At 40.2% G+C, this 21,536-nt stretch overlaps 1 protein-coding gene across 1 annotated transcript in view; it reads left to right on the top strand.

Annotated features, from left to right (window-relative positions):
* Positions 1-21,536, top strand: part of TTC39B (tetratricopeptide repeat domain 39B) — a 125,413-nt gene that overhangs the window by 51,333 nt on the left and 52,544 nt on the right. The window contains 2 exon segments of the mRNA XM_023242337.2: positions 16,400-16,495; positions 20,417-20,527. Of these exon segments, the coding sequence (XP_023098105.1) occupies positions 16,400-16,495; positions 20,417-20,527 (207 nt within the window).

The raw sequence follows: 21,536 nt of genomic DNA, 5'->3' as shown, positions 1-21,536 counted from the left end.
CTAAACATCTGTCCTTAGTCATTGTGTCCCACTTTCCCCCTTTGGAATTTACTGGAGGCTAGAACTGTACCCTTGGAGAATTACTACTGGATGAATTTTGAACGTTCTGTAAAGGTAGAGCTTAAGTTGTGGTTGCCATCAAAACCCCCATAGGTTCTCGATTTGCCTTTGTTAAATGAAAAGTCTTATTATTTCAGGGATTCATATCATTTGGTTACTGATCTCATTCCTTTACCATAAAATCACATTAGCTGAAGCAGTGCCTAAAAGTTGATTTGTTCACAGATCAGTAGTCAAAATAGTTTTAAACACCAACTGATAATAGTGAGATTTGTAGATGTAGAACACATTTGACTTAGGGTGACATATTGTATGAGCTTTGTGGGTATCGGTATTTTGGTTGATTTCCTGCAGTATAAAATAAATCAAGGATTTTGAAAAAGAAACTGTACCACCCAGAGATCAAACATCTGCTGTTTTTATTTTTAAACATTTTGTTATACCTAAATGTAGCAACGTTGAATTTAATTAGGAAGGATTCCTAAAAATAGGAAATTCTGCCTTTTCTAGACTTGTAAAGAACTTGCTTGCTTGCATACATGCGTGCATTTGTTTGTTTATTCATTCATTCAACAAACATTTATGTTTATTGCAAAGTCCTTGCCAGGCTCTGGGGATATGATGGTGAACAAGGTATTATATCTGCCCTCATGGAGCAGATATTTTTAGCAGGGGAGGGGGTCATTCAAAAACTACCTTATTATTTCATTTCAACTGTGGTAATATTCAACTTCTAGGTAGTTTGTGGCCAGATGTGTGTAGGACATACAAATACTTGCAACTAATTCTGCCCCAGATCTTCTGAAGCCACAGATCCTTGGTGGACTTGAGCTGGAAAGAGATTTTGAAAATAATTTAATTAGTTCAACAAGCATGTGACAGGCGCTGTGTAAGTGCTGGTTTCAGATCAGTAAGTAAGAAATGGTCCCTGCTTTGGAGGCAGTCAGGTAGTCAGGCAGGCAGTCTAGAGTGAGGGGAAGGGGAATTGGTTATGTGAGTATATCTTAGAATGTTATTGATTCATTAATTCCATAAATATTTATTGGATGTCTGCTGTGATGTTGGGTGCTGTCACAGGAACCGTGCTGGACACAAGGATGGAGTGGAGGGTATGGAAGATATGCCCTCTGCCCTCTGGAAACTCTTAAGGGCCATGGTGGAGAAATGATAGGGTGCTGTGAGCATACACAGGACGGGGGCCAGGGCTTCCTTCTCCTTTACTGAGCATCTGCAGGGGGCCAGCCACAAGTTGGTACTCTGTGTACGTTAATCTTCCCTCCCATCCTATAAACTACGCAACTATTTCTGCTGTAACAAACATGAAATCCCAGGTACAGAGAGCTTAAATAATTTGCTTGAGGCCACACAGGAAGTAAGTGGAAGAATTAGAACTTGATTTAAAATCTCTGCCCCTTCTGAGGGTCTCCAAAGTGCTCACCAGGTTTCCCTGGTGATTGTGGGCAACTAGGTTTATGGACCATTCTGATACTGCTGCCTCAATTTACAGATGGGTAGGGAGTGAGGACGAGATCACATGAAGAGGGCCAGTAACCACATTTCCTAGCCGGCCTTTATTTCATTATTGTATCAGAAGATACTAAGAAACCGAAAGCAGAATTAAAAACAATGAACAGAGCAAAACAAGTAAAACAATGAATTGTTCAAGTAAGAACAAAACAAAAATAACAGCAAAGGCCTGAACCTGTAGAGGTGTTTGGCTGGCCTTGGCTTTGAAGAAGAGTCCCTGCCAGACCCGGACCTGCCTTCCCTGACAGCCCTGGACTCCCTGTGCTACCTGATGGCCTGATGGTTACTTGTGAGTGAACTAGTTGGGACTTTTTTTTTTTAACAGAAAAATATCTTGGCTTATGAATGTTCATTTGGGCACTTAGAGTTTACTGGGGGATACAGATAAGAAACTGTCGTTAGTTCAAAAAAAAAAAAAAAGAGAAAAAGGAAAACGAAACTGTCATTGAGACGAAGTAGGATAAATAAATGCTGTGGTGTGGAGAAGATCAGGGTTCTGTGGGAGCAAAGATGAGGGGCGACCAACCCAACCTGGGTGATGGGCAGGAGTCTGGACAGAGGCTGGCCCGATAGGGCTTTCTGAAAGAGGCCATGTCTGAATTGAGGCAGATATTGGTAGATTCTGGGCATGATCGACTGGGTATATCAGGAGGGTTTGTTAAGTACGAAGGCCCTGAGATAGGAGAGACGTTAAAGGAGAGGCAAAACTTCCTCCTCTACCCTCTTAGTTTTATTGCCTGGGCCCTGCAAATTAAATGGACCAAAGACAGATGAGGAAGAGAGAAAAAAGTTTACTTTGTGTACACACAAAACGTGCCTTAGGGGGTGGTTAGGACTTGGGACTTCTATATTATCTTAACAAAGGATGATAAAGTGTGGAGAAGAAGCTAGACAAAAGAAGGGCTTTTAGGCTTCAGGATGAGGGTTAAATTGTAGGGAGGTGACTAGGAAATCTATGGTAAATAAGGATTGTTTAGTAAGGTCTCTTGTGCAGATAAGAATCATCTCAGGTGATAAAATTCATCTCCGAAGTAACTCTCTTCCTGATATGAGAGAGGCAAACATCTTTACTAAAGGGAATTTCTGCCCTGCTTTTAGACCAAAATGGGGAGGGTGAGAGCTAATTGACTTCAGCTCAAAACAATCTTTATGTCAAAGTAACATATTTTGGGGTGATGTAGTCTCATCCCTTTCATGATGATCTCTTCGGATTTATCGAGAAGCTTGGGAGTCCTGCAATTCTGGTGATGATAGGCCGGTCAGAGGAAGACAGATGCCAAAGGTATCTTGCTGAGGAGCTGTGGCAAGGGCAGTGACAAACCACCGAAGTGTCGTCATTGTGAGGATTGCATGGATCGTGTTTGGAGTGGATGGCCCCGACACAGTATGAGGCAGGGGTCGGGTTGGGAGAGCGGGCCTCAATCCCATGATATGAGACCTCTCTCTCCTGGTTCCAACACTCTGGCCAAAGTTAATAATTTAGGGCTTAATAGGCTTTTATGGCTTAGGTTGAGAATTTGAAGTGTGTGTGTGTGTGTGTGTGTGTGTGTGTGTGTGTGTATACATATTCATGCATGTACATATATACACACAGATAGATACCTATCAGTTATTGTATAGAAGATATGATTTCCAACCCAGTGATTTATAAACAAACTTACTGGAAATCCCCACTTAACAACGCACTTACAGCTCGTATGGTGTTTAATTCCCGCCCCCCCCCCTTTTTTTTTTTTGCATCAGACTTCTCATTTGATTAGCAGAAAGCTTGAGGCCTATCATGAGGTAGAGCATTTTGAGAACCAAGTGGTTTCCTGAACCTTTTTGCTCTGTCATCCACTAAGATATCTTAGTGGAGAAGAGATGAACTAGACTCTTCTAAAAACGTCCTGTTTCAGGGGCACCTGGGTGGCTCAGTCAGTTAAGTGTCTGCCTCTTGGTTTTGGCTCAGGTCACGATCTCACTGTTTGCGAGTTGGAGCTCCGCATTAGGTTCCACGTTGACAGTGCGAAGTCTGCCTTGGGATTCTCTGTCTCTCTCTCTGTCCCTTCCCTGTTCGTGCTCTGTCTCTCTTTCTAAATAAAGAAACTTAAAAAAAAAAAAAGTGTCCTGTTTCAGTCCCAATACCCATGGTAAATCTGTCTTTGTATCTCTGATGACAGACAACTGTGCTAATTGCAGTCTCCTTTTATAGACAAGGAAGATGAGGTGCCCCTTGAAGCCCTTGTACCTAAGGGATACCCTTAGCCATAGGTTGATTTGGGGGGTAGGCAGCCCTCTCCTTGTCTGTCTTGTCCTTTTCTTTTCTTTTCTTTTCTTTTCTTTTCTTTTCTTTTCTTTTCTTTTCTTTTCTTTTCTTTTCTTTCTTTTCTTTTCTCTCTTTCTTTCTTTCTTAAAATAAAGCCACAGTGCATTCCTGGAGACGTGTGTCATCAAAATTGATTGATTGGTTGATTTTTTGTGTGTGTGCCTTATGCCCAGAGGTTTGCTTAACATTTTGCATGTGCTTTCCACTTTTTAACACCACATTTACACTTCTGTCTTTGGTTCAGATTGGGAAAGACAAACTGCATATATGGGCAGATTCTGTGAACATGAGTTTGATCTGACCTTCAGGCATGGTTTACTTTTCTTTTGATATTTCATCAGTCCACAGGTGTGGAAAGTGTTTAGTGACCATTCAAGTAGTATGAATGGGTCTCTTTGGTGATTGTTTTGCATTTGTGTTGGGTTATAGAATATCTTATTTCAAGTCCTTGTATTTTAGAAGGCTGGGAAGTATGGAGCAAGACTCAAATTTCTCTCGTACTTTGGGATTATAGTCCTTTCCTTTTTGAGTAGCGGGTGGGGCAGAATTTGAGCATTTTTGTGATCCAGCAAATTGGGCCCTAATATATAGCATTTATGTGTCATCACCCCTCCTTAATATTAAGTTGGATGTTTTTGTTTGTTTTTAAAGGAATAGGATCCCTGTATACCAAAACCGATTTGTATACCTGCTTGATATCGCAGGCTGGATGTATACAGCACACTATGAAAAGAGCCACACATTGAAAAGTTAAAGAAAATTAAACTTTATTTTTAAAATGTTTGTTAGAGAGAGAGCGCACCCGTGCATGCGAGCAAGGGAGGGGCAGAGAGAGAGGGAGAGAAAGAATCCAAGCAGGCTCTGTGCTCTTAGTGGAGAGCTGATGCAGGGCTCGATCTCACAAATTTTGAGATCGTGACCCGAGCTGAAACCACGAGTCAGACACTTAACCTACTGAGCTGCCACCCAGATACCCCAGAAAATTAACCTTTAATTACTTGAGTATCTACATGCTTCCCCTGCTGGTTTGTTTGTCTTACCTAATGTTTACTGAAAACTACTTGTTTGTGAATGAATGACTCCCAGGATAACATATTCAAGGGTATTTTCCATGACCTACATGTGTGATATAAAATATAAGGTATTGAGACTGTATTTGGCACAAGGGTGTTAATATACAATCAGTACAAATGTCATTTATTCATCAAAAACTCAGTGAATATCTCTTTGCTAAGACACAGAATTTCTGTCCTTAAAAAGCTCATCTCTACCTACCAGAGCTAACAGTGAAGTAATAATCGTACTGTGATGAGTTTTAAATTCTGACCCAGGAACCAAGAGGAGAGACACATTCTGTAGCCTGGAAAAACAAACAAAAAAAAAGGCTTTTAGGTAGCCCTTTTTTTCCCCCTCTTCCTCATGGATTGTGAGCCAAATGAAAGTAAGACTTTCTTAGTGTTGCTTTTTTGTTTTTTTAAATGTTTATTTATTTGTTTTGAGAGAGAGAGAGAGGGAATCCCAAGCAGGCTCTGTGCTGTCAGTGCAGAGCCTGACGCGTGGCTCGATCCCACGACCTGAGCGGAAATCCAAAGTCGGACCCTCAACCGACTGAACCATCCGGGTGCCCCTTTAGCATTGCCTTTTAAAAATTTGTTGTAGTTTGTAATGTTTTAGAAGAAATGATGAACCGCCCTCCCCTGCCCCATGCAGCGTCACATGGAAGACCTGCGTTTACTCTGCATCTTGAAAATATCTGCATGCCTACTTTGAGAAAATGAAACTGGCAGAGTGTTGCTTAAGTAACACGGCTGCAGGGAACACCCAGCTGCCGAGCAGCAGGAGTGCAGTGGTCTGTCTAATGGGAAGTTCCCGGCCCCAGTCACTTAAGTCACTTAACTCTTTAACCAACATCAGCACCACACTTACGTGGTTTTTCAGCTTAAAAAGTGGTTTCACAAAATGGACTGCGTTTCCTCCTCATAACTCCCGCGTGAGGCAGGAAGGGTACTGTCGTCCCTCCTCTGGCTTTTTGTCGGTGCGAATGCTCTTTTTGTTCTGGTTTGTTTCTTGCTCCCAGTTTCTTCTTCCCTGTGACAAAATACACCTAACATAAACCTTCCCGTCTTCACCCCTTGTTCAGTGGCACGAAGTACGTTCACACGGTCGTGCCACCATCGCCGCCATCCTTCGCCAGAAGTCTTTCATCCTGTAAAGTGGGAACTCGATACCCCTTGAACGGTAGCTCCCCACTGCCCTCCCCAGCCCCTGGCAACCACCTTTCTGCTTTCTGTGATTGGGATCCCTTCACTGTCTTTTGCACACGAGGACACTGGAAGCCATAGAGGCGGTGAATGGTCCAGCGTGTCTCGGCTTGCAGGTGACTTGCACATCTGGGGCAGAAACCCAGCGTTCGGCCTTGTGCCCCAGCATGCTTCTCCTGAGTCACATGACAGGGCGGTGAGAAAGGGTGGCTAATAATAGATTAGGTACTAGCTTTCTGTTAGAAAGAAGAAAACCCTCCAATAAGGGTTTTGGATTTTTTTAAATTAAAAACCAGCAAAATGACATTGTAGCTGCCTAGATCTCTTGCCAAGCTGACATTCCATTGCTGTTTTATTTATTTATTTATTTATTTATTTATTTATTTATTTATTTATTTATTTATTTATTTTTTATTGCTGTTTGTTTTAAATAATGCAAAGGAGTACCATTTGCTTTGCTTAAGGAAAGAATCTGCAAAGATACAGGCTCTGGTTTTAGTTTCCAGCTCTGTCCCATTTGCCGTGTCTGTGAGCAGGAAAAACGGCATTTCTTGGGAGCAGTTTGTTTTTTTTTCCCCCCGAAGAAACCCTAAGTGCTGCTGTCCACTTTCTTAGTGAGCAGGGTCTGAGGCGTGCTTTATATTTTACATGAAAATGAACTTTTGTTCTTTTCAACTGTTCTCATTTTTTTTTTTTTAATTTTTTTTCAATGTTTATTTTTGGGACAGAGAGAGACAGAGCATGAACGGGGGAGGGGCAGAGAGAGAGGGAGACACAGAATCGGAAACAGGCTCCAGGCTCTGAGCCCTCAGCCCAGAGCCCGACGCGGGGCTTGAACTCATGGACCGCGAGATCGTGACCTGGCTGAAGTCGGACGCTTAACCGACTGCGCCACCCAGGCGCCCCTCAACTGTTCTCATTTTGCTCTTGGAATTCACATCCCCAGTGAGGACAGAAAAAAAAAAATTAAGTTGTCAGTGAAAGAGCACATCATCTGTTCACATTTCAAATAGTCTCTTTTGGAGTGACTCTGATTTTTTTCTGGGGGGGGGGGGTAGTGGGAGAGGTAAGTGCCCAGTCCAGTAAAAATTTAAACTCTGCATCAGGCCTGTATCTTCCTCCTCAAAGGTTCCCCTTGCCTCTCCTTCCCAGCAGCACCTGAGTGCAGGAACACGATCTGTGGGGACAGAGCCCTACTCTGGCTATTGCCCTTCGGTTAATAGTCTCATCTAAGTGGATGTTTTTGCATTAACCTCTGGCCTTTTGCCTTTGCCCAAGCACCTGTGATGGCCGGATCTGTTGGTGTACCCGTGACCCCGAGGGCTTGGCATTCCTCACCAGCATTGGCTGGTCCCCAGGTGCCCAAGGTCTGTGGCCGCCCTCATTTGACCCTGTCTTTGTCCTTTGCTCCAGAGTCATGCTCTGCTGTCTTTTAAAAACATTATTTTGTAGTACATTCAAACTTCTCAAAAGAGTATGAGAATGACACAGAGAACTTTTATATACCCCTCCCCCATTTTTCAGTTTGCCACATTTGTTTGATTATTCTTTTTCTGTATGCACATTACTATATGTTGTTCTGAGTCATTTGGGAGTAGGACGCGGTCCAGAGAGGGTGGTCTAGAAGGGGGAATCGGAATCTTCTCCACGTGAGCGAGGGAGGGATGTTGGTTCTTTCCTTTTCTCTGCTTTCCTCCAGCTCTGCTTGTTCCTGAGTTAAGCTGCTCTGCTTTCAGAACTGGCTTTGAGTCCTTTCTTTCCCTGGCTGTCGGCTCCTGGTTGCATTTCCAGTTGTTGGTCCTTTTAGAACAGTGTGGTTCTCAGGCCAGGTGTGGTTGTTGGGAGCAGATGCGAGTACTGCTGACCTCCACGCGCTTGTCTCTTTATTCAGGTAGGCAGAGTCCCCACTGGCATGGCAGGTTGGCCTGGGGGACACAGCAGACAGCTTGTGGACATGAACACAGGCTTTTTAGTTGGACTGTTGATCCAAATTTAGGCACTCATAAGCAACTCATAACAAGGCACTCATAAGCAACTCATAACTCATAGCAAGGCACTCATAGCAACGTGACTTAGCAACACGGTAGTAAAACGTTGTAAGTTATTTAAAGTCTATATTTTCAGATATCATCTTTGAGATCATGAACTGTATGACTTTTATGTGTCTAACACCTGATAGAATGCTTGCAGCGTGGTGCTCCCAGATGTTTATGTGTGAAAATTAAATTTTAGTTTACTGAATGTAACCCTTTCACTTAGCGCATTACTTTTTTAGTTTTTATTTTTATTTTTTTTTAATGTTTATTTATTTGAAGGGGGGAGACAGAGAGAGAAAGAGAATGAGAATCTCAAGCAGGCTCTGCACTGTCAGCACGGAGCCTGATACGGGGCTCGAACTCACGAACCATGAGATCGTGACCTGAGCTGAAATCAAGAGTTGGACTCTTAACCGCCCGAGCCACCCAGGGACCCGGTGGATTACTGTTTTAGATTGTGGTCCATTCCCTGCTTCCTTTTCCAGCTTGCTTGCTTTATTAATTAATTAATTTTTGCTGAGTTGTTTACCTTGTTTTTTATCTTAATCCCGGTTTCTGATAAAAATGTAAAATTAGGGTGAAAGGAAGTACCTTTCCAGTGAATCTATTTTAATGGACCTTCCACTTCCATATTTCTATTAGGCTAAGGGGACACTTGGCATATACCTTGCTGACACCCACACAGGCCCTGTGGACTGCGTTTTTCAGACCCACCAAAGATGGAAATGGGGCTGATATCGAGAACTCCTGATGGCCTCTACTGATTTCCATCCGTGAGAGCCAGTTCCTTTCAATAAAGGAATAAACCCATTTTCAGCCAATAGGTAGATACATTAAAAATCAGGTGGAAATCATAAATGTATATATAAAATAATAAGTTTGAAAACAGTTTGGGAACATAGTATTACAGGTATTTTAAGTTCAGAGCTTTAAAATAGCACTGGAGTGTGTTACCAATGTAGGGAATAGAAAAGGTAAAATTAGAAAAACTGCAACATTTAAGTCCTGACTTGTTCAAAGTAGTGAAAATTTGGAAGGGTTCTAAGAGATGTAAAATTACATTAGAAACACACTGGGTAGCGATGCATTCTAACTTCCTCACTTGGAAAGGGCTAAAAATAATACACTCTTCTTATATATTTTTCCGGAGAACTATTGTAAGCTGTGTGTGATATAAAAGGGGTGATCAGAAGGTGTTTCCTTAAATTAATATTTAAATGTCCCCTTCATGGATTTGAACTTAAATTGCTCAAAATATATACTTTTTTCCCAATTACTAAAAATAGCTCATGATCATTTTTGAAAATTTGAAAAAAGTAAGAAAAGCACGAAGAATATAAAAAATCACCCAAGCCCTACACATAATATGAAAGAAAGCGTACAGCTCTGATTGAGGAAGCCTTTGTACTAAGTCTCCGCAAGGATTATTTAGGGGCGGATTATTTAGCTTATAAATTCATTAATACCTGATTTGTTAGAATAATTGTATTCTTTGTTGGTGCTTGCCCTTTGGCCTTTTCCAGCTTTTTAGATCTTCCCTCTACAGGGACAGGGCTCTAGTGCAGAGTGAATGTTGACATCCCTTTGCCTTGATTCTGCAACACTGGCGACGGGTCTGGGATTGAGGTTGCCAGGACAGCATATTTGGGGTACCCGTTGATTTCTGGGCTGTTCTTGCTATACTAGCTGCAGCTGCCGTACCTCCCTTCTTCTTTGATATCTGGCGATGAGAGTGGCTATTTGAAAGGAATCCTCCCCTGGGCAGAATTTGGTCTGGTGAGCAGTTTTCTTCAGTAAGAAACACAAGCTGATCATATGGTCCAAAATAGTAAGCAGTAGATTTCCTGGAAACCTGGTGGTGATCTCCACTGGAGTTTTGTGTTTATGGCTCCAGTGGACATGGTCCAGACTGTAAGTTATATAAATGGTGCCTCCAAGAGAGTAACATTTGGCCTGTTTGCTTTCCTCCCTTTTCTCCCCCAAAGAGAGGAAAAAACATGAAGGATATGAAGTGTCTTTTTATTAGTTTTTGAAAATTTTATTTCTTTTTTTCCTTCTTTTGAAAACGGGATATCTTTTAATTCACTGTTCAGGAACATAGCACATTGCGTTGGATTTACTGGAGGAATTAAATTTGAATCGATTCTGCTAATTATGATTTGAATGAGAGGAAGAAATTATAAAAAAGTAGCTGTAAGCTTTTCATTTGAAAATAGTTTTACCTAGTGATTAAAAATTACAGCAGTATGAAACTCAATAATAAAAAGACAAATAGCCCATTTAAAAAATGGCCAAAGAACCTGAACAGACATTTCTCCAAAGATATACAAATGGCCATTAAGTAGCTAAAAGATGCTCAACATCCTTAGTCATTAGGTAAATGCAAGTCAAAACCACGATGAGATACTGTCACACCCACTAAGATAGACAATTTTAATAAGTGTTGGACAAGATGTGGAGAAATTGGAACTTCCCTACATTGCTGGTAAGAATGTCAAATCACATAGTCACTTGGAAAAATGGTCTGACAGTTCTTCAAAATGTCAAACGTTAACTTACAATACAACTCAGCAGTTGTCTTCATAGGCGTATACTCAAGAGAAATGAAATATATGTCTACATTAGAACTTGTTCATGAATTTTAATAGCATTATTCAAAATATCCCGAAAGTTTACTAATGAAACAGTAAACAAAATGTGTTATATCCATACAATGCAATATTATTTGGCAATAAAAAGGAATGATGTACAAATATATCAACATGTATCTTGAAGACATTATGCTGAATGGAAAAGCCAGTCATGAGAGACCACATATTGTATAATTCCATTAATATGAAATGTCCAGACCAAGAAAAATCTGCTCATATTGAAAGCAGATGGGTGACTGCCTAAAACAAGAGATGGAGGGGGTAATGTGGAGTGACAGCTAATGGATGGACAGTTTCTTTTGAGTGACAAAATACACATTGTGGTGATAGTTGCACACCTCTAAGAACATACTAAAAGCCATTGATTGTATACTTTAAATGGGAGAATTGTATGGTCTGTGAATTTATATCTCAATGAAGCTGTTTAAAAACTTAAAAAAAAAAATAAAGCAGTAAAATCAGGGCAAGAGAAGGACAAATGTTCCAACATACTCATCCCTGTAATTGAGATACAATGTATTGTTTTTCCTAGGCTCTGTCAACCTAATCACAGTATTTTTCACTAGCTGAAAATACATTTCTTTTAACTTCTGAATATAATATCTTGCATAGGAGTAGAACAGACAAGTCATTCTATTTGGTTAAATTGTTTTTTTAATCTTTCTTATTTTTTAAGTAATGCAACATGGAGCTTGACCTCATGACCTTGATAGCAAGAGTTGCATGCTCTACTGACTGAACCAGCCAGGTGCCCCTTGGTTAAATTTTTTTTTAAAATTTTTTTTAACGTTTATTTATTATTGAGAGACAGAGACAGAGCATGAGCAGGGGAGGGCAGAGAGAGGAGGAGACAGAATCTGAAGCAGGCTCCAGGCTCAGAGCTGTCAGCACGGAGCCCGACGGCGGGGCTCCAACTCTCAAACCGCGAGATTATGACCTGAGTAGAAGTCAGACGCTTAACTGCCTGAGCCACCCAGACGCCCCTAAATTTTTAACAATTGTGATCACTTTGGTGGTACAGATTATAAAACTGAAGTTATCTAAGGATCGTTTTGCATGGAGGATATCTGAACGTCAGAGCAGTGTTCCATATAATAGAAACCTTTAGTAAAGGAAATAAGATCAGACCTGAATAAATGTGTATAGATGTGAAAATGTAGTATTGTAGAGATAGTGTTAAAAAAAAAAAAAAAAAGCCCAAAATTCAGGGGCTCCTGGGTGACTCAGTTGGTTCAGCGTCCATTTTCTGCTCAGGTCACGATCTCTTAGTTCATGAGTTCCAGCCCCACATTGGGCTCTGTGCTGGCAGCTCAGAGCCTGGAGCCTGTTAGGGATTTTGTGTCTCCCTCTCTCCGCACCTCCCCCACTCATGCTTGTGCGTGCTCTCTCAGAAATAAATAAACATTAAAAAAATAAAAACACAAAACCCCCCAAAATTCAACCCAGTAAATTTGAAGATCTAATTGGCTTCATTAAGAGATTGATGAATGGGGCAGCATCCCATCTAGCAAGTAGAGGAGTTGTAAGAAAAGGGAAGGTTTTTATAGGGAGAAGGTGGGGGCCAGAAAGTTATTAGCAAAGAAAAGGATTGTTCCAGATGAGATTTCTTTCCCTTAGGAGGAATAGCGACAGGTCTTATCATGCAGATGACCTCATCTTCCTCTGGGGGATGGGGAATGCCCTTCTGGCCACTCAGTGATGCAGACTCATCGGCCCCAGATGGGGAAATTTCCTGACCGACTGGTTAAGACTGCCTTTCCTGGGGGAGGTTGAATCTAGAGTTGGATTAGTTATTAAACCCCAGTTTGGGACTCAGCCTAAGTGACGCCATTTTGGGCCTGTGATTTTCGTTTTAACAATGTCAGAGATTTATTTATCAATGAGGAAATCAGCAAGATGTTAAAACTGGTTCCAAGAGCATTTGGGTAACTGAAGAATGTTGGAATAAGGTTTTTTATTATACGCAAAATTTCCTAATCTCCTGCAAGGCAGTAAAACCATAACCTTACCAAATTATCTGCATAATTACCAGACCAAAAAATCTACAAGTTCATCTCTTCTGTTACTTAATGTGAACCTTAATTGGTAGTAAATAACAAATCAAGCAAAGGTATATATGCCTTACAGAATTCCTGGGATGCCTGGGTCTCTCAGGCAGTTATGGCTAAGCCTCTGACTCTTGATTTCTGCTTAGGTTATGATCTCATGGTCTGTGAGAATGAGCCCCGCGTGAGGTTCTGTGCTGACAGTGTGGAGCCTGCTTGGGATTCTCTCTCCCTCTCTCTTTACTCCCCCCTCCTTTCAAAATAAATAAACATTTAAAAATAAATTAAAAAAAAATTCCTTGGTGCGCCTGTTACTGCTCCAAGAGCGTTGAGAGGATGTGTGCTCTTCCTTTTGTGTTATTTCCAAGCCAAGAGTAGCTGAAGGATGAGTTATTCATTGGTGTTGGGATAATTGCCTATCCATGTAGGAAACAATTAAATTTAGCTCTCACTGTATGCAAAAGATTCCAGATATACTCCTGTCATTTTCTCTCTGTATTGGAAGCATTTGTCATAAAAAAAGAAGAAAATAGGTTCTTGATGAAATATGATGTAGTGTAGGTGAGTGAATTAGGTCTACATCAAAAAATACCGTTGAATAAAAAAATCAGTTTGTAGCGTGATATACTTACTGGGATATTAGTACAAATTTGAAAATACTGTAGAGTTTCTGGGACTTCATGGACATGTATACAAAAGGACTAGAAGGATCTAATCTAAACTTTTCTACCTCTGAATGTGTGAATAAAATCTAACATTATTAATAATTAAGTTCTGCTAAATTCAAGTCGATTGTGTCTGGTGAAGACACTGTAATTGTAACTCTCAAACATGCAGCATTTACCTGGCATAGCGGGCTTGAATTTAGCAGAACTTAATAAATTTCAGTGTTTTATATATATGGTATGTCATATATTGTCAAATCACTGGGGCAAAAGATGTGGTCTTTTAAAAATTATCTTGGGGGGGCGCCTGGGTGGCGCAGTTGGTTAAGTGTCCGACTTCAGCCAGGTCACGATCTCGTGGTCCGTGAGTTCGAGCCCCGCGTCGGGCTCTGGGCTGATGGCTCAGAGCCTGGAGCCTGTTTCCGATTCTGTGTCTCCCTCTCTCTCTGCCCCTCCCCCGTTCATGCTCTGTCTCTCTCTGTCCCAAAAATAAATAAACGGTGAAAAAAAAAATTTAAAAATTATCTTGGGAAAAATGCCAAAGATTAAAAAATACACAGCACTCTCTTGTACTATATATTCAAATTTTATAAGTAGATAAAAAAATTGAATATTAAAAGGTAATAGCACTGGTAAAATTATGGTATATAATGTTTATGGAGGGAGGTTGTTTCTAAGTACGCCCTCAAAATCAGAAATGTTAAAGGAAAATAATTAGTTTTCATTAAATAAAAATTTCAAAATTTGAAATTGAGGAGAATTTTGTAATTAAAACTGAAGGTAAATGGTACAGTAATTTCAGAGACCATGTTTTGCTGGCCCTTATAAATAAATCTGTAATAGAACAGATGGGCAAGAGTGGTCCAAATGGATAGATGACCTTTTGAATAGATCTTTTCCCTTTTTGCTCCTAAGCAGAGGTAGCTGTCACTGCCCTAGAGTCTGGTTTATGTAAGTGCTCAGTGCTTCCTCTATTCTGGTGAAATAGTCTTGTGATGGAAAATAACCAGCCTAAAGTACATTTCTTCCTAGCTGTGGGGTTTTCTTTTCTCCTACCACCCACATCCAACCACCTTTGTAAGAAGAACCTTGATTTTCCCCTAACCTGATGTATAAAAATTTGGGAACTTGATATATTCAAGACAAGATGAATGTTGAATATAAAATATTACAAGGTATTGGGAGGTCTGAAAGGTGGGCTATAATCAAACTCCACTTAACTGAGGGCATTGCACATCTTAGAATTAAAAAAAAAAAAAAATAAAGCTTTCCTAAAAGGACAGTCAATAACCCTTTTCTCTCTAGGCTTGGGTACAGTTAAGAACGGAAGCAGGAGGCTGGTGATTCTATTACAATACGGGCGTTGGGGGCAGGGGGAGCTTATTCTTACTCCATGAAAATTTCCTTTTCTAGCATGACCCCGCCTCCATGTGTCTGTGGTGGGAGCCCTGGGTCGATGAAATGGCCAACCAGATCAGTCTCCACCTCCTGAATGTTACTGTAGAACTCTGTGGTGTATATATAATGAGAAATGAAGCTGTTTTTAAAAAGAGGATCCCTAACAAAACACACGCTCTTTAACTCAAGAATTTATCCTCAGGAAACGATCAGGCAAGTCAGTAAAGAGCTTATTACAATATTGTTTGTAATCGCAAAACATCGGGAGCAATTTACATGCCCCCAAAATAAGGGGCAGGTAACAAATTATGTTACAGTAACTATAAGAAAAGATTCAGGATAAATTAAACATACAATGAAGGAAACTAGAATATATCACCCCAAAATATGCCTGTTTGACCTGTAAATCATTTTGAGCTGAAGGCAATCTAGAAGGAGCAAACACTGTAATAGCTCTCCCTTTTCTGCCTAAAGGCTGGAAATAAATTATCCTTTTACTGGAGAAAGACATTTATATCTGCAAGCCTTTGAAAGTGACCCTTATCTTCCTAGTTACTTCATCGTTTTCTACCCCTACCCCAGGCCCTTTGTCTTGCCAAATTTTCACAGATTTGCAAACTTCCTGCTGGTCTTCATTCTCCGGTGAAGGCCCTCGTGTACTTATGCCAGTTCAACAAAATTTATATGCTTTTCTCCTGATAATCAGTCATTGTCCATTTTATCTTCAGACCCAGCCGGGGACTCTAAGAGGGTCAGAGAAAAGTTTTTCCTTCCTTTCAATAATATTCCATTTATTTTTATGGAAAAAATTTTTTTAAACATTTATTCATTTTATGAGAGACAGAGAGAGACAGAGCCTGACCGGGGGAGGGGCAGAGAGAGAGAGAGAGAGAGAGAGAGAGAGAGAGAGAGAGAGGACACAGACTCTGAAGGAGGCTCCAGGCTCTGAACTGACAGCACAGAGCCCGACATGGAGCTTGGACTCAGGGACCGTGAGATCATGACCGTGAGATCATGAGCCGAAGTTGGACGCTTAACCGCTTAACCAACTGAGCCACCCAGGTGCCCCTCAATAATATTCCATTTTAATAAAATATAAAAATATCTGTATAGATTTACTTAGGAAAAGTTCTGGAAGGATATTTATATACGAGATGCAATGTTGTCTTGTTGTCTTTGGGTGGAGAGCTTTGGCGGAGCTGATTTTGGTTGACTTTTTGTGTGTGTGTGTACTAGAAAAAAAAAGTTTATTTTATTGGTGCTGTGTTTTAGGAATGTTCACCATGTAACAGTAGATAGATTTTTGTTACTTAATTTTCCGAATTGATTAGAAATGGAGGTGAGATGTACTAAATAATTGGAGGGCTTATGTTGTATACTTGAATTTATGTGGTCTTTTCCTGTAAGACAAAGAAATAAAAACCTCATTCTGCTTTTTTTATTAATAGGTTTTCTCGCACAGATATGGCAGCAAGCAGCCAACCCTTTGCATCACTTGACACAAAACAGTCCACTGGACGGCACGGATCATCTAACGTGAACAGGTCAGGAAGAGGTGCAGGTGTTTTAGGGATGTCGGGAGAGGGGTCCAAGCTGTTGGTGAATTGTAATGTTGATGTTAGAACAGGGCTTTGTGTTTTGCTGACTGATGTCCATTGGACAAAGTAGGAGGGGGAGACGGAGCTGCCAAGGGGCTCTGAAGAGGTGGCCCTGTCAAAGCAAAAGGAGCACAACTAAATGACAACATTTGGGGCATAGCTCTCTTTTGAGTCTCTTTTATTTAAACAAGTTTTAGATCATTAATTTCACATATAAAATAATATAACCACATTGCCAGGCATTGAAGAAAATGGAAGAAAGGAGAAACAGCCACCGTAAATATGACCTCTTAAACACAGACTGTTATTTTCGTGTATTTCATTCTAGTCTTTTTCCTCAGCATGTATCTTTTTTTTTCTTTCTTTTCTTTTCTTTTCTTTTCTTTTCTTTTCTTTTCTTTTCTTTTCTCTTTTCCTTCCCTTCCCCTTCCCCTTCCCCTTCCCCTTCCCCTTCCCCTTCCCTTCCTTTTCCTTTTCCTTCCTCCCTTCCCCTTCTCTCCTCTCCTCTCCTCTCCTCTCCTCTCCTCTCCTCTCCTCTCCTCTCCTCTCCTCTCCTCTTTTCTTTTCTTTTCTTTTCTTTTCTTTTCTTTTCTTTTCTGTCTAATGTTTACTTATTTATTTTGAGAGAGAGAGTGAGAGAGTGTGAGCGCACACAAGTAGGGGAGGGGCAGAGGGAGAGGGAGAGAGAGAGAATCCCAAGCACGTTCCTTGCTGTCAGCACAGAGCCCCACGCGGGGGTTGAACTCACCAACTGTGAGATCATGACCTGAGCTGAAATCAGGAGTCGGAAGCTTAGCCTACTGAGCCACCCAGGCACCCCCTGGGCATATACTTTTTGATATGGATGCAACCATAGGGTTTTCATTGAATATTGTAGTATGATTTTTTTTCTACTTAATATTCTTGTAACCTTGGCTTAAGGGAGCATTTTAAGAAATGTTGAATATAGAAAATTCATGAAATATAGAAAAGCACAAAGGAGAAAATAAAATGTGTATTACCATCACTGTAACTTTTTTGTGTTTTGATATTATTTCTTTTTTTCTTCATATATAGAGATACTGATTTTTTATTAATTGGGATCACATATTAAATATCCTATTTAGTAACCTCATTTTTTATTATTATTTTTTGCCCTGCCCCTCCACCTTTTTTTGTAGTCTGCCTTTTTTTTTTTAATTTTATTTTTCCCTAATCTCTATACCCAACGTGGGGTTTGAACTCACAACCCTGAGATCTAGCGTCACACGCTTCACTGACTGAACCAGCCTGGTGACCTGCTTTTTGAAAGTTAATATATCATGACATTTTTCCTGTCCATTAATATTTTTTGTAATAATTTCACATTGAATTGCTAAGTAATGTTTTCTTTTCCTGCCCATTCTCCAATTAATGTAACTAATTGTTTCTTTTTCAAAATGTATGTTGTTCCTTTATCATTTATGATCATTTATTGAGGCAACCCTGTTAAAGCTATGCTTTAGTACCACGAGAAAGTGCTTTTTATCTGTCCTTACAGGTTTATTGAACTTTAAGTTGTACAGTAGATCTTTAGCATTTCAGAGTCTGCATTTGAAATCTCAGCCATTTGTGAGTGTGTTCGTAACACTCCTGAAGTTGGCAGCCTGTCGTAAGACTCAGCTCTCACCATACAGAGACGGGGTGCAATAATTTGAAGATTGATGAATGGAAATGAGGTTGAAAATAACTTCCGAGGATCTTTAGGCATTTATTTTTCACATTACTCTTTCATTCCATATGTTCCTGCTTATGGAAATCTGAGCTTTCTTTAGAAGTAGGAGTTTTCTCCCTCAGAGTTAACCTCTAAGTCATCTGATAGTTCCCTAGGTAACTACTGCATCAACATTTATGGGTCTTCCTTGACTTATGATGGGCTTATGTTCCAATAAACCCACTGTAAATCAAAAATCCATTTAATACACCTGTCCTGTCGAACATCATAGCCTAGTCTCGCCTACCTTAAATGTGCTCAGAACACCTACATTAGCCAGCCTGCTGCTAGAAAAGTAACTGAGGTGGGATTTTGTTTTCACGTTTGAAGGCATGAATTTGGAGAGGTTGGTGGCATGGAAATTCGACTTTCAGTACTTTTAAATAAATCATCATACTGCTCATTTACTTGCCGAAATATTTTCCTGTTAAAAGTTGTTACACAAAACATTTTGGAGAGGGCTCTAATTTTAAAGAGCAAAACTTCTGTCAGTCATAAATAACTAACGGGTAATTTTTAATAAAGGGTAAAATCATAATGATTATACAAACATAAAAACGAACGCATGTTAAAGATTTTGCTTAACTCATTAATCAGTGAGGGAGCTAGGCGGATGTTATAATAGATTCAAAGGAGAAATCCAAAACAGCACAAATTTATATGGACTTAAGGAACGTTGAAATTAATGTCCGAAGTCAGCAAAACTAACTCCTTACATGAAGGAGAAAAGGTCATTGAAGCTGCCTACTGAGTTTACATGTCTGTAGACAACAGTTACTTTACATTGCTATCAGTTACTTATGATTTACAGAGTTGCGATGCAACACTAAAAAAACACTGGTTAAAAAATGGTTGGAGGACCTGAATAGATATTTTTCCAAATACCTATTTGGACCCCTATGTTTACTGCAGCATTATTTACGATACCCAAGATATGGAAGCAGCCTAAGTGTCCACAGATTAATGGATAAAGAAGGTGGTGTATATATGTACTATGGAATATTACTCAGCCATAAAAAGGTTGAGATCTTGCCATTTGCAACAACACAGATAGACCTGGAGGGTATAATGTTAAGTGCAATAAATCAGATTGAGAAAGACAAATATCATGATTTCACTCACATGTGGAGTCTAAAAAACAAGTGAATAAACAAAAAAAAAAATGCAGATTCAGACTCATAAATATAGAAAACAAACTAATGGTTGGCTAGATGGAAGGGGCATGGGTGAATGGGCAAAATGGGTGAAAGAGAGTGGGAGATACAGGCTTCCACTTAGGGAACAAATAAGTCATGGACATAAAAGGCACAGCATAGGGAATATAGTTTATAATATCATAATAGCATCGTATGGTGACAGATGGTAGCTACACTTGTGAGCAGTTAGCATAACTATAGAGAAGTTGAATCACAGTGTTGTATACCTGAAACTAATGTAACATTGTGTGTTGACTATACTCAAATTAAAAAAGAAAACACAAAGGGCCTGGGTGGTTCAGTCGGTTAAGCATCCGACTTAGTCTTAGGTCATGACCTCGTGGTTTGTGGGTTTGAGCCCCACATCCGGCTCTTTGGTGACAGCTTGGAGCTTGGAGCCTGCTTCGGATTGTGTTTCCCTCTCTCTGTGCCCCTCCCCTGCTTGCGTGCATGCACTCGTTCTCTCTCTCTCTCAGAAATAAAATAAACATTGAAAAAAAAACTAAAAAAGAAAACACAATGTGCAGAGTTGCAAGACAGTTCCTATAGAATCAAAAGCAATCTGAAGGAGTCTCTTCTACAGTCTAGATGATAATCAGCTTTCCACTGAAGCACATTTTTCCCCCTGCATAATCAGACTAAAACATAATAACTTTCCCTGTCCTATGAATCAAGGTAGTTCCCACCCTTGTGGTCTTTGTGAGGGCTATCAGCCTTATTTGTTGATTTATTCCATCCTCATGACATTTTCATGAAGGTGGTGGTATTCCCATTTTACAGATAAGAAAGGCTTTAGAAGGTTTCAGAAGGGTTAGAATCCCAGTCTTTCTTTCTCCAAAGGGTACACACACACACACACACATACACACACACACACCCGCAACAACTTCTAATAGTAAAAGCTATTGAAATGCTATGTATTTTTTTCTTGATCCTTAGGTCAACATCAGTGAAGGTGGATCTCAAGTGTGGCCTAGAAGAATGTTCAGTGGCATTGAACTTATTTCTGAGTAACAAATTCACGGATGCCTTAGAGTTGCTTCGACCATGGTAATTAACTTAATTTCTTTTAGATAAAATACATTTTCACAGACGTTTCTGATGAGTCTTTGACATATCGCTTGTCAGTCAGCATATCTGCATTGCCGCCTGAATATTTCTAAGCTAATTTGGTTGAGACGCCTTACTTTTGGTCAGTTTTAATATCCAGTTAAAAAAAAAATCTGTTTTTTTTCCAAATTTAATCAGTAGAAAGTTTCTGATACTAATCTCAAACGTTAAAAACTTTTCTTTAAACGAAATTTAAGATAATAAAAAAATGTTATTGGGACTCCCTATTTATGTGATAAATAAGTTAAGCAGTTTAATTTCACTTGATAATACCTGTTAATTGTTCCGATGTGGCAGCAAAACCTGTGCTTAGCCCGTTTACTAGGTGTCACCTTGAGCACTGTCCCCAACTCCACAGTGTGACTGTAGCTGGACAGGAGTAATCATACCTTGTGCCTTCAAACGCAACACTTAACTTGGACGAAACTTAGACCTGCTAATAACAGTTTTCTAGAAGGTGGCTCGGGTACAGCAGCGGAAATCTCCTTTCTTTGGTCGGTAGAGTACTGTGATTCTGATCATGGACTTTCAGTCCTCCTACGCTCATTATGGTGAGTGTTGCATGATGTATAGAATTGCCGAATCGCTATATTGCACACCTAAAACTAAAATGACATTGTATGTCACTACCTACTTCAATAAAGAAAATGACATTACCTCCCGAGAAGCTGGTGTGGTAGTTCTATTAAGATGTAGAAGAGCTGTGATCACATAGTGTTTCAGGGGTTAGGACCAGAGGATAAGAGATGCTACAGCCCGAGAAAATGGCCCAGTGTTGTCTCCAACACTGTCCACCCTGTCTGTCTCCTGCCTCGTTTCCCTCTGTCCTTCCCAGACCCTCAGACTTCTTTCTCTGTCCATCTTCTGTCTCTGCTTCCTGGTCTTCCTCCTCTTTGCCTGCCGACCTTTTCCTGTTTGTCTCTCCTCTCTCAGCCTGCCTGCCTGCCTG

The sequence above is a fragment of the Felis catus genome, chromosome D4 (assembly GCF_018350175.1).
Source record: "Felis catus isolate Fca126 chromosome D4, F.catus_Fca126_mat1.0, whole genome shotgun sequence".
In the NCBI taxonomy this organism is placed as follows: domain Eukaryota; kingdom Metazoa; phylum Chordata; class Mammalia; order Carnivora; family Felidae; genus Felis; species Felis catus.
This window is presented reverse-complemented; position numbering and strand designations above follow the sequence as displayed.